Consider the following 13,174-nt stretch of genomic DNA (forward strand, 5'->3'; position numbering starts at 1 on the left):
GTGGCATCCACCCCTCAGACTTTAGTGACTCAAGTTAACATTCATTCATTCATTTTGATGACAAATTAGAAAGAAAAAAAAAAGTCATGACTGGTGTTTGTGTAGCAGGGACTTACCATTTGTTTGGAACAGAGAGGCGGTGACCTCCAGCTGGGAATGATGCCACCCTCTGAATGAGTCCCATCCTGTAGGAAAAAAAATACCAGCTAACTTTAGCTGTCAGAAAGTCCAAGTCAAAGCAAGTGCTGGGTGTGGGACATGACAACATGGCAGAGCTATTATATAAATGTTCTGGTTTTGTGTGTGAAAAAGTGTGTGTGTGTATAGGACAAATAGGGGACTCACACCCAATATTAGAAATTTTATGGGCTGCTAATAAAATACTAAATACACTAGTTTAGATGAAATAGATGAACTTGGTTGGATATTAGATATTGATTTATTGTGGAGAAAAACAACCACATAGTAAAGACTTTGGTATACTATAGTCTTTTTTCATGTTGCATGTCATTCTTTACACATGTGTGTAATCAACACAACTTGACTTAACTTAAACTCGAAAACCCATTTCCATAGCTATCAAAGTGTTACCTCTTTCAAAATCTCTCTGGTGGCCAGCACACAGTTCTCGTCAGAAAATGTCTCACACAGATGGTCAAAGGTGGCAAAGCTTTCCCTGAAAACAAATTTGTATTATGTTATTAAAATATCTCAATTGACCTACTTTCAATCCTAGCTCAAAATGAAAACAAACAGGATTAGAGGGACACATATTGAAATTATCTCCCCCAAGAAAGCTATGTCTTCATCAGAAGTGTATATTTGTTTATGTTTGTCTATGCGCAACTTCCTTCCAACAGACTGATGTCAATCTGCATGTTCCAATTATTCTATTGACACAATAATCGACAAAAAATAATACCTCCTAAAAAAAGCCCATGCATCTATTTCCCACCACGTATCCTGTTTAGGGCCACAGGGAAGTAAAACCTATTCACAACGCCACTGAGTGGGGGACTGAACCCACGCTGCCTGCAAGTAAAGTCAAGCAAGTAAACACAGACCATCAGAGACTCATGTAAACCGTGACTAAAATGTATGTAGTTTGTTCTATGTGTATGCAGTGCTGGAATCCAAAAACGTTGAAGCTTTGGCACGGGTATGTGATTTGCGAGTATGTTTTGCAAGCAGCTTACTTGCTGACAGTTGCCCAGGTCTTCTTGAGGCGATACACAGCGTTGGATTGCAGGGCTGAGAGGATGGCCCGCAAGGAAGAAAAATTTGTCAATCGCCTACACTCCTGCAAAAACCGTATGTAGAAAAGAGCAATAAGGAGCGGTATGAGACAAAACAATTTGCCATAAAGTTCTGTCACTTCGTAAATCAACATTGTAACACTGACCCACTGACCTGTGCAACTGTGATCCACCACTCAATGATGCGTGCTCTGCAGGAAGGACTAGTTTGAAAGGGCTGAGGCGAACCCGGGGTGCTCAAAGGGTAGAGGAACCGCAAAGAAGAGCCCGGTGATGAGATTGGAGAGGAAGTGGAGGGGCATGGAGAGGACGGGCAAAGCAGTGAAGTGATGACACGGTTGGTGACGGCATTGAACTGGGAGATGGTAGCACGGACGCTAGGTGCCAGATTCCCATTTTCCTTCTTGTCCCGTTGTGACCACACACAGCCCAGGCAGTGAAAAGGTACCACTTGGACAAATAGTTCCTGTAAAAGAAACAATGGACGTAGCAAGTGAAGTGAAAGACTGATTTAATTTGATTTCACAGAGGGCAGAAATGATTTGTGAGAAAATTCACCATGTCCAATCTGGTGAGCTGTTCTGCTATGTCCCTGACAGAGAAGTCTATAAAGACATGTTTGTCATCCTCCTTGCAAAGCAGTCCTCTGTGGTCCTGCTGCATTGTGTCAATGTCATCCACTGGTGCAGACCGGCTGCAATCTGTCAAACATACACACACACACAGGCTCACATGAATGACAGTGTCAAAGAGTGCAAAGAAGACATTATTCATCACCTTGACAACATGACATCACACATTCACCTGACACTTTAGTTACTGTACATATGCACAATGCAACGTGAACCACACCTTTAGCTTTTACAAAAGGTAACTACTGTACAAGGGCTCTTAGAAGAACACTCATACAGTATTTCAAAGCAACACATTGTATCGCTTCAAAAATACCTGCCCTCTTGCATGCCTTTTTTTATTCATTCATTTTTCATTTATTTATTTATTTCAGGCAATGACATAAAAAAGTACAAAGTTGACAACACATAATAATATAAATGAATATAGTGCAAAAGGTAATGCATAGTATGTAATGCATGATTGTCCAGTTTTGCCTGAAAGGGAGTGGGTAGAAGATAATTTATTTAATCCCACCCCCAGTTCTCCATTCAGTGATTATTCACACGAGTTTCACTCTTACTTTGTTCAAGGATTATAATACAGATGTTGCATCATAGTGGCATTACCACAGGTAACAATAATTATTACACTGTAACAATAATTTGTATCAACAATGTCAGAATAATGAATATACCAACAATGGTAATAGACAACAAAGCAATAATGGTAATAGACAACATATCAATAATGGTAAAGAAACATTGAGCACACGTTGAGACAGAGTACAGCAGCAGGTCAAATTAAAGACCCTCATCTCTATATTTGAACCAGACCCCATGTTTGTATAATAGTTTAAATCGATTAATAGTTATATAGTTATTTATTATGAGTCAACATTTAATAGGTCTGCATTAGATGTACTCTATGTCTTGTTTTCACTGAGCACAAATATTAAATACATAAATAATCATCTAAAAAAAAGGTACAAGACGTTCATCATAATTGTTTTTCTTTGTACTTTGTAAACACTTGTAGTTTGAACATATTGGTGCTTTGTTTGATTTCTTTGCTTAATCTATTCTATAATTTAATTCCACATGCGCATATGCTAAAGTGTTGTACACGCATACAAATGTTTTAAATTAGATTTTCCTCTAAGGTTATATTTCTCCTCTTTAGTTGAGAAGAATTGTTGAACATTCTTGGGCAGGTTAAAGTTTGTTTTGTACATAATTTTACTAGTTTGCAAATGCACCAAGTCACTGAATTTAAATATTTTTGATTCAATAAATAAAGGGTTTGTATGTTCTCCATATCCAACATTATGTATTATTCTAATTGATATTTTTTGTAATGCCGTTAGTGAATGAAGCACACATTTGTAGTTGTTTCCCCATATTTCTGCACAATAACTCAGATATGGTAAGACTGGTGCGCAGAAGAGAATATGAAGTGATTTTTGGTACACAACATGTTTTGCTTTATTCATCATTATTGACGTGTTTCTGGCTCATTTATGTTGTATATTTATTACATGGAGATTTTCAGTTCATTTTTTCATCGATTATTACACCCAAAAATGTGTTTTATTTTAACCTTTCAATGTCTACTTCATCTGTTTGTGTATGAATTTCCTTTCTACTGTTACCGAATAGTATTATTTTAGTTTTACTGAGATTCAAGGATAGTCTGTTTTTGTCAAACCATCTTTTTAATTTGTTAATTTCTTCTTTTAGCTTGTGTGTGTTCTCTCCTGAACAAAACACATTTGTATCATCTGCAAAGTCCTTTGAAACTTTACAAATGTCGTTTGTATAAAGATTGAACAATTATGGTCCCAGTATTGATCCCTGAGGTACGCCACAAGATTGTCTTAGAAAGTATCTAAACAAGAAGTTAAACATTGGGGCTATTTTTTTAAGTACTCACCTCTAGCTGGCATTATTATTTACAATATTTTCTTTTCTTAGTTTGGGATTTTTCATTTAAAATAATCCCTGAATCAAATTATCCCATCCTCTTGTATGCTCTCTTCTATATTGCCAGTTTTTCTGTTATGTTTCTTCTTCTTCTTCAATTTTATTGCTTCACTAAGTGTGGGTGATACTGCAAATTTTAGTATCATTGCTAGTATCGTAAAAAAAAGTAACAATATAACAAAAATATACATTTTAAAATGTTAACAAAACCACTCAAATAATTACTATTTCACACAGCTATTTATGAAAATGTGTATTAGTAGTCAGTAGATGAGATGGGCAAGCGTGCCTGAGTGAACAGCATAGACAGAGAGAGCTAGAAATGTGCTGTTTTGCATAAACTCTGTGGGAAATTGAGTAATTTGCTTGACGTAAAGCAGACCATCTGTAAAAAAAAAAGTATTGACCCAACCATGCTTTTATCGATTTGATACAATATCAACCTTGGTATCAATACTATACGTATATTGATATTTAGATCAATATGCCAAACGCTATAGATAGCGTTTGTTCACGCAAACTTTCGGGATTAAAGGACTCAAATCTGGCTCGATGATGGCACAGTTTTATGTGTTTGCGCAAAACTGCTCAATGCTTGATTTTTTATCTTTATGTGTGGGGTCTGTAACGGACTAAAACATTTCTCAGGACTTAGAAAATATTTGTTTGCACCAGCCTTAAGTGTCTCTTGGACTGAATCTGGCCCTTACCTTCAGTTCCACACCTGTGGTCTAATGCAATAGATGGTAAGTGAATAATGTAGGTGGCTTGTTATATAGCCAGTTATACAATACAAGAGTGTGTAGTCAGGCACCTATACCTTGTTCCTGGAGCGATTTCAGCAGACTCTCCGCAGTCTGAGCCAAGCGTCTAAAGCAAAGGCGACGTCGCAGGTGAGCACACAACAGCCGGAGGGCCTGGTACTTGGGAGGCTCATTGAAGTCTGCACTGTATTCTATTAACCACATTCTAATCACTGGGAGTAGAGTACTGAGGAGAGGAAAAGTCAACACTAATTAGTATTTTTGGAATTGTCGTCATGGTTCTCATACAGAGATACAATAAGGCAGAGAAATGTTAATACAGAGGTATCAGACTAATAATGATACTAATGTCAAATCTGTTTTAAATGAACATTTATACTCATGACAAATTAAAGGAATAAGTGATTACCTTTGTGGGTAGACAGTGTTATCATGGCAGGTGTCTAAGTCATCTCTGTGAGAAAAGAAAAACAATCACTGTTATTAGGTTTATGATCATTTAATAAAATCACTATTTTTGTCATTTTTCCTTTCGGCACTTACTCATTAACTACACTTTGGTGCTCACTTCACACATCACCACAAAAAAAACATATTTCGAATTTGTTGCCAGTTTTTGTACCTTTGCAAACTCATGTGTTAACATTTATATTTGAAGACACGCAAACCACAACCCTATTGTTAGTCAGTAAAAAAGATTATATGAGATTACGTTATTGATGTGTGCCCACAGGGAAATTGAGGTTCCAGTATAAAGGACAGTGGCCGTGCAGTACACAGAGTAATCAGGTGATAGCTAAAAGATAATTATAAAGTAAGAATAAAATTGTATGTATAACACAAACTAAGGCAGGATGCCATTGTATTGCACAATGTCCCTGTCCTCTTGCCCATCTTTCCTCCAAGTGAGGAGTCATAAAGTTTGATGGCACGTGGAACAAATGAGGTTTTGTGTCTGGTTGGTTCTGCTCATGCGGAGAAACAGCCGGTGACTGAACAGACATCCGTGTGCACTGACAGAGGGTGGCTGGCATCGTCTATGATGGCCAGCAGTTTGTTCAGAGAGCTTCCCGCTACAACAGTCACCAGGGAGTCCAGCTCCATACCAGTCACAGAATGAGCTGTCCTTCTTAAAATGAACTTGAATCCTACTCTAGAGAATTGAAGACTAATTTAAAGTAGTACTTAACAGCTAAAATAAAGAAAAAAACTGTTTCTGTACAGCTTCTAGTAGAACTGGGTAGCCTCTGCTGATAGTTCACACAACGTAATGGGACAGAATAATAAAGGATGCCAGGTGTGGATTCTCTAGACTCTTGGTTCTACGGAAATGTCTTGTCACACTCTGAATCCTGCTGACTGCAGAGGTTTCGGCCTTGAGAATGTAAACAGACAAATGTGCCCCTTGGGAATAAATGTCATAATAACAATACATCAACAATGAGACTGCACCCATGTTACCATGTTTTCCTCCTTAATGGCACTCAAATACAAAATAATTATCGCATGTTTTTGGAATCAAGGAAATTAGTTCAAGAAAATGAATTAGCTGATTTATAAAGAAGATATTATGCGGGTGGTAACACATATAATTAACATCCTGTACAGAATCCTGTGTGACAAAAGAGGAAGTGTTCCAATAGTGTCCTTTAACAGATGTCAACCAAAACCCATAGCAAGCCTGTTGCCACAAGCAGCACAAAAATGAGGGTGACTGTTAACAAAATAACTTGTGTAGTAATGATGGCACGTGATCAAGGGTGATGGGTCAAATGCAGAGAATAATTTCGCCACACCTAGTGTGTGTGTGACAATCACTGGTACTTTAACTTTAACTTAACAAGTCATGCAACTAGTTCGTAACCCGAGGACCACCTGTATATTTTTGTGTGCCCTGAGCAGCGCATACTAAAATGTGATCTAATTTCTAAATTTCTGAGTTTTATAAGTATTACTTGATGAGCTACATCATAAACACAATTTTGTTCAAGTACTCATGCTGCACCTTCGTTGGCGTGACAGCCGACATTTCATTCTCCAGGGAGCCACACCAGCCAGAGTTGGCTCTGTTGCCCAAGTCGTTCAGGAGCACTGGCTATCATTCATCATCTAATGGGGAAGACTATCGCATTAATTACCAGACTAGTTTTTATTAGGTGGGTGAATGTAGGGCGGAAGGAGCTATGGATAAAAAATGTTTTTAATTATTTCTACAAAAAAAATCCTTCGTCAACTGTTCTTCCAAGACCTCCCATAAGCGGAGACAGCATTAACAGTAAAAAGTGATTTTTCAAAAAAACAAAGCACATTGCCCTGAAAATTGCGGGGGAATCACAACACAGGTTTTAAGAAAGAAAATCATTTTTTGTAGACTCTTGAGCGCCAAAGAATAAGTGAATTGAAGTGAATTATATTTATATAGCGCTTTTCTCTAGTGACTCAAAGCGCTTTACATAGTGAAACCCAATATCTAAGTTACATTTAAACCAGTGTGGGTGGCACTGGGAGCAGGTGGGTAAAGTGTCTTGCCCAAGGACAAAACAGCAGTGACTAGGATGGCGGAAGCGGGGATCGAACCTGGAACCTTCAAGTTGATGGCACGGTTGCTCTACCAACCGAGCTAAACCGCCCCGAAGAAGTATCTCAGCTCTATGAGGAGGGCAAATTCACAGGAGCACAACCCTAAAAGCTTTGTTCACCCCTTTAGAAAAGCGGTTATAGATACGTTGCAACATTTCAATGGAAGTTTCTTTGCACATAGCTGGAGTGACGTCAAGACAAGATGGTGTTAAATAGCCTCTTTGACACTTGATGTACAGTACGCTATCCAGCCAGCTGAGGCATACTGTCACACGACTCCATAAAATCAGGTCAGCTTTGTTATCATCATCATCATCATCTCTCTTTATTCACAAAACATTATAACAGTCCATACACTTAACAATTTTATATGATTTGTAAGTGCTTTGTAAAAGGAAACTCAAAGGGAGCTGTAATGCCTTATAAGCAGGGGCCCTAAAACAGTACATGTAAGATCATAAGATACATATTCATACAGAACATTAGTAACATTTTCAAATGCTTACATCCTAAACAATTTCCTAAATCATTTCATACATTCATACAGCCCTAAAGTTCCAATTTGTACTCTTGAATTAATTTTCTGGTAGTTGGTAGTCTTACACATTGTAATTTGCCAAGAATATGTCTGACTGTTTCAGTATGCATACTACAATATTAGCCGTTCAATAATTATTGTAACAATAAATAATCAATAAAACATCTCTTGCTTTGTATGATTGGTAATGTTTTTTAACCTTTGGTAGCAATAATTTGTGTGTCAAAAGTTTTATTAATTTTCTCAATGAACAGATTGTCTGAGTGGACTGTTATGTTAATTCTAGATATTTGGGCCCTCACACGTTATACTAAAGCTTGTGCCTTTGAGTTTACGTTTGCCCTTTAGCCAACGTTTTCTTCTAGTGTTATGTGTAGTGTGGAAGAGGTGATAAGAATGATCTCACAGAGCGGATCATTCAGCATTATACATCACGCATAAAAAGTTACTTTCTGTAAGTTTCAGAAGATTCATCTTGTACAAGAGTGGATTTGAGGGAGCATTAAAGTCCGAGCACGGTGGAACAGGGGTTAGTGCATGTGCCTCACAATACGAAGGTCCTGAGCAGTCCTGGGTTCAATCCCGGGCTCGGGATCTTTCTGTGTGGAGTTTGCATGTTCTCCCCGTGACTGCGTGGGTTCTCTCCGGGTACTCCGGCTTCCTCCCACCGCCAAAAACATGCACCTGGGGATAGGTTGATTGGCAACACTAAATTGGCCCTAAAGTGTGAATGTGAGTGTGAATGTTGTCTGTCTATCTGTGTTGGCCCTGCAATGAGGTAGTGACTTGTCCAGGGTGTACCCCGCCTTCCGTCCGCATGCAGCTGAGATAGGCTCCAGCACCCCCCGCGACCCCAAAAAGGGACAAGCGGTAGAAAATGGATGGAATTTGGATACGTTACTACCAAAGCTTTCTTTCGTATTACTGGGAAAACTTCACTGTTATGCATAATAAAAGCGTGTCAGGTCACTTGTTTTACACCTGTATAATTAAAACTTTTCCTGTATGGCTAATACAAGTTTTATGAAGGCTCCAATTTAGATTACAACAGATTCCTACAGAATTTCTGTAATTTTTTAAGGGAAAAATAGTTTTGAAGGCTAACCAATCAGTTTTACCAGGATCGCTGAACATATTGAGCTCAACCTTGCATCGAAATTGGGGCAATAACTTTTTGCATTTACATTTACACAGATGTCTAGAGGCTGCTAACTTTCCAATGTATGTTAAGCGTTACATCCCGCCCTTTTACGGCTTCTAGGACGTAATTACGTAACTACGTATATACTGTATGTAACACATAGGCATTAGCTTTGGGTGAAGTTAGCTAATGATAGCGATTTAGCTAGTTATTGTTAGTTATCATTGAATGTATATTCTATCATAACAACATTACTGCAAATTGTTAATTGCCGACTGCTTTCGTATGTGTGCACGTGCTCCCTGCGGCTACATGTTGAGGAGACAGGGTGAGTGACCGCCATAAAAATGAATCATTTTATTCGGCCCGGTAAATAATTTTATTACACACACTTATTAATTGTGAAAAATATAGACAGTTTTAATACAAATGTGTTCTGTTAAACTACTAATGCTAACATGAGCTAGCAAACGGTGTTCTTGTTATATTTTTTGCTTTGAAAAATATAACTGTGAACAAGTAGCAAACAGCCCCTTTAACATTTGGAACATCTTCCTGTAACATAATGTAGCGCGAAAGTTATCTTAGAATAATCAGTGATTCTGGAGGCACAAATATCTACGCCTGCTTAATCAAGGACTAAGCCACAATCAGGGGCCACACATTTGGTACGCCTGCAAAACTACCTCTTCTATTTGATTATGGCACAGCTAGGCACTTGTCATCTTAGAGTTGTGTTTGGGGTCACTAGCATGTTGGAAAACTAATGCGTAACCGTTTTTGCACGATTCAGTCTTTGTCTATCCTTTTGAAACTGATTACTAACTAAAAGCAAGGTAATTCTGTACTGTATCGGATCTAATTACATAATGTGGATGCCTGGCAGGTGAGCCTTGAGCTTGTATGCAAACTATTTATTAATCATTGTTTTTACGTCAGTTCAAAAAGACTGCAAAGAGATATTCTCACCTCTGAAAGAGTAGCTCGATTAGGTTATTGGGAGAGGTGAAGGCTCTGTAGCTGGAGAGGAAAACATGGACGTAGTCAGGCTCCTGATTCTTGGGATCCAGCAGATGGCTGACAAGCTGCTCCAGAGTGCCAGCTTTTAGTCTGCGCAACTTCACTGTGTGGTACTGGGAATAGATGAAGGCTGCACAGTTATCCGCCGTGTCCAATTTGGGAAAGGCAGGCTCCCGATGCAGCGTGATGCCGAAGACAACACCATCCTCCTCCTCCTCCCCCCATTCCTGCACCGGGTCCTGTAGGGATGAAAGCAAATGCTGGTGTATACAAAACACGTTTGCATCCCTAATAATGACAAACCTGGAAGATATCAAGGGACATACGAACATATGATTTTCTACATCATGGGCTTTAATTTAATATTGACCTATGTTAAAAACCTTCTGCTCACGTTGCTTGGCTAAATTAAGGTGACAATGCTACATATGTGCAATACAAACCTCATGACGAACTGACTCATCATTCATCACAATAGTCAAACTGACACATTGCAACAAATTATTGGGATTCAGCTTGTGACCTAGTCTGGACCCGTGGTTATGACTGGACAATAAAGGGGTATGAAAAGTGTAGTCACAATTTTTTCAATGAAATAATTTTTTAGGTGTAATAATAAATGATAAAATGAACTGGAAAGCTTACATAAAAATACACAACATGAGGTGGCAAGAAATATTTCTATAATGAAAAAAGCTAAATATTTTCTGGACCAAAAATCACTCCATATTCTCGACTACTTGCTTGTGTTACCATATCTGAGTTATTGTGTAAAAATATAGGAAAATAATTGTAAAAGTTGACTTTATTCACTAATTGTGTTACAAAAAGATCACGTATAATAATACATTAAGTTGGATATAGTAAAACACTCAAACCCTTTATAAATTAAATCCAAAATATTTAATTTCAACTAAAATTATGTACGAAGCAAACTATAATCTGCTACTCAACAATTACAATAATTATTTTCAACAAAAGAGGAGAAATACAACCTTTGAGAAAAATCAAACTTAAAACACTAGTATGCATGTACAACACTTAAGACCTTTGGTATATCAGTATGTGGAATTAAATTATGGAATGGATTAAGCAAAGAAGTAAAACCATGTACTAAAATGATCCAGTTTAGGAAACTATTCAAATTCAAAGTATTTACAAAGTACAAGGAAAAGGACTCCTAAAAAACATTTTGAACCTTTTTGAAAATGACAAAAATCCCATTTATTTAATTAAATGAACTATACATTACTTAACTTTTTAATCATGAGAATTGTTGTATGTATTTATTATTCATTGATTTACTTTTGGTACAAAGTGAGAACAAGAAGGGAACAAACGTGTTATGCTATGAAGTAGGAAAGGGGTAGGATTAAATAAGATCTGCTTCTTCATACCCCTTTTCGAACATATTGTAATGAGAAAATGGAAATATGTGAATACACTATCATATTGCAACTGTTTGCATGTTCAAAATTAACTTAAACAACAACAATGTTTTTACCTGCATATCGCAGACAGGTAGTAAAAGCATTGGTGTTGTATCATCTGGATTATTGTTCAGTTATTTGGGCTTCTGCACCCAAGGTTGAGTTTACCAAATTACAAACAGCTCAAAATAGGGCAGCTAGACTTACTCTTGATTGTTCTTATAGATCGAGTGTGGACCGTATGCATTCTTGTCATGGATGGCTGAATGTTATTCATAGATTATTCAGCAGTTTATTGTTATTTATTCGAAACATTATTCATAACAAGTACCCTACAGCTCATTTTAAGCTGATTGGTTGTAATGCTGATGTTCACCACTACAGTACCAGAGCTTCAACTGAAGGTTTACTTGCATTACCACGACCAAGAACTAATTCAATGAAAAGCACTGTTGTATACAGAGGCTTTTCATTATGGAATACTCTTCATTGAAATATTAGGACTAATCCCACTTATGTTATCAGTTTGAGAACTTTTTTTTTCTTTTTCTTTTTTTCCTCTTTCCCTTTTTCCTTTCTTTTATTGTACCTGGATTTGTGTACTGTTATTTTTTTAATCTTTTCCTTTTTCCTTTCTTTTATTGTAACTGGATCTGCGTATGTTCTGTAAGTGTGTACTGTTATTTTTATTTATTATTTTCAGAATTTTCTTTTTCCTTTCTTTTATTGTAACTGGATTTGCGTATGTTCTGTAACTGTGTCTGTGTACTGTTATTTTATTTTATTATGAGAATTTTCTTTTTCTTTGTAATTGGATTTGTGTATGTTTTGTAACTGGATCTGTGTATTATTATTTTACTGTGAACTTTTGAAAAGGACCCCAGGAAGACTAGCCTGGCGTTTGTGCGTCAGCTAATGGCGATCCTCAATAAACAATAAACAATGTGTGCATTAATTAAACAGAAAAACACGTCTTATGAGGCACCCTCTAAAAATACATACAAAAAAAATATTCCATCCATCCATTTTCTACCGATTGTCCCTCTTGGGGGCGCGGGGGGTGCTGCATTAGGGCGGTAGGATATTTAGTGTTTTAATCCAACAACCTCATACCGAAGCAGTAGAAAATATAAAACATCTGTACATTAACTGCAGTTACATCAAATAATAATTATCTTAAGTGTGGATGATTCAGACCCTTCAAAATAAAAAACAATGTATTCCACATTTGCATTGAAAAACTGGACACTGTGATATATAGGCTATATCAACACAATACTATTTCAGCACATTGTGTATGAAACGGACCAATGTTTACTTTGTGTCCAAACTACTTTTACTTGCTACATGCAATAAAAAAAACAAAATGGCCCCCGGGTCGCACTTTGGACAACCCTGACGTAAACTGAGCAAAAAAGTGTCAAAGCACCAGCTGTAATGAAACCATTGTATTAACTCGTTCGGTATGCAAGTACGTACATTAGAGTCGTAACAACTCTTGCATTTTGAAAAAAAATCATATTAAATGTTTTAATATCGTAAATGATGTAGTTTAACTCACCATTGCGAAGTGCCACTCTCCCATGTTTGACTGATGACTGACGCACGGAGGTTCAGTTCGGAATAAAGTCTGTCCTCCGATAGTTTACTAACTCCGAAATATACGCTTTCATCTTAGTTCAATATTTTAAAATAAAAAACGATAAGGTGTTAAGAGTAGAAGGAACAGACGGGTGTTAAAAAGGACGTTAAAAGGGTTTCAGAGGGAGGGGTTATTAGGCAGTCCGGAGGGAGCCTGGGAGTGACAGGTATGGGCGGGGCTACTACGACTAACAGAGAGAAAAAATACGT

The 13,174-nt window shown here is 37.4% G+C and overlaps 2 protein-coding genes across 5 annotated transcripts in view; one reads left to right on the forward strand and one right to left on the reverse strand.

Moving 5' to 3' along the window:
* klf1 (Kruppel like factor 1 (erythroid)) overlaps positions 1-13,174 on the forward strand; it is a 251,904-nt gene that overhangs the window by 78,970 nt on the left and 159,760 nt on the right. The window lies entirely within an intron of this gene.
* The window catches only part of LOC133639573 (ral guanine nucleotide dissociation stimulator-like 1), a 32,526-nt gene that overhangs the window by 7,256 nt on the left and 12,096 nt on the right, over positions 1-13,174 (reverse strand). For 3 of the 4 annotated variants that reach the window (XM_062032997.1, XM_062032998.1, XM_062032996.1), the window contains exons 3-10: positions 9,843-10,132; positions 5,024-5,068; positions 4,671-4,840; positions 1,815-1,957; positions 1,411-1,722; positions 1,197-1,300; positions 592-676; positions 117-185 (exon numbers count right to left, since the gene is read on the reverse strand). In XM_062032997.1, the coding sequence (XP_061888981.1) occupies positions 117-185; positions 592-676; positions 1,197-1,300; positions 1,411-1,722; positions 1,815-1,957; positions 4,671-4,840; positions 5,024-5,068; positions 9,843-10,132 (1,218 nt within the window). Of the gene's footprint in view, positions 1-116; positions 186-591; positions 677-1,196; positions 1,301-1,410; positions 1,723-1,814; positions 1,958-4,670; positions 4,841-5,023; positions 5,069-9,842; positions 10,133-12,884; positions 13,114-13,174 lie in introns of those variants that run through there. The other variant, XM_062032999.1, reaches the window with a different exon arrangement.

The sequence above is a fragment of the Entelurus aequoreus genome, linkage group LG22, assembly GCF_033978785.1.
Source record: "Entelurus aequoreus isolate RoL-2023_Sb linkage group LG22, RoL_Eaeq_v1.1, whole genome shotgun sequence".
NCBI lineage: Eukaryota > Metazoa > Chordata > Actinopteri > Syngnathiformes > Syngnathidae > Entelurus > Entelurus aequoreus.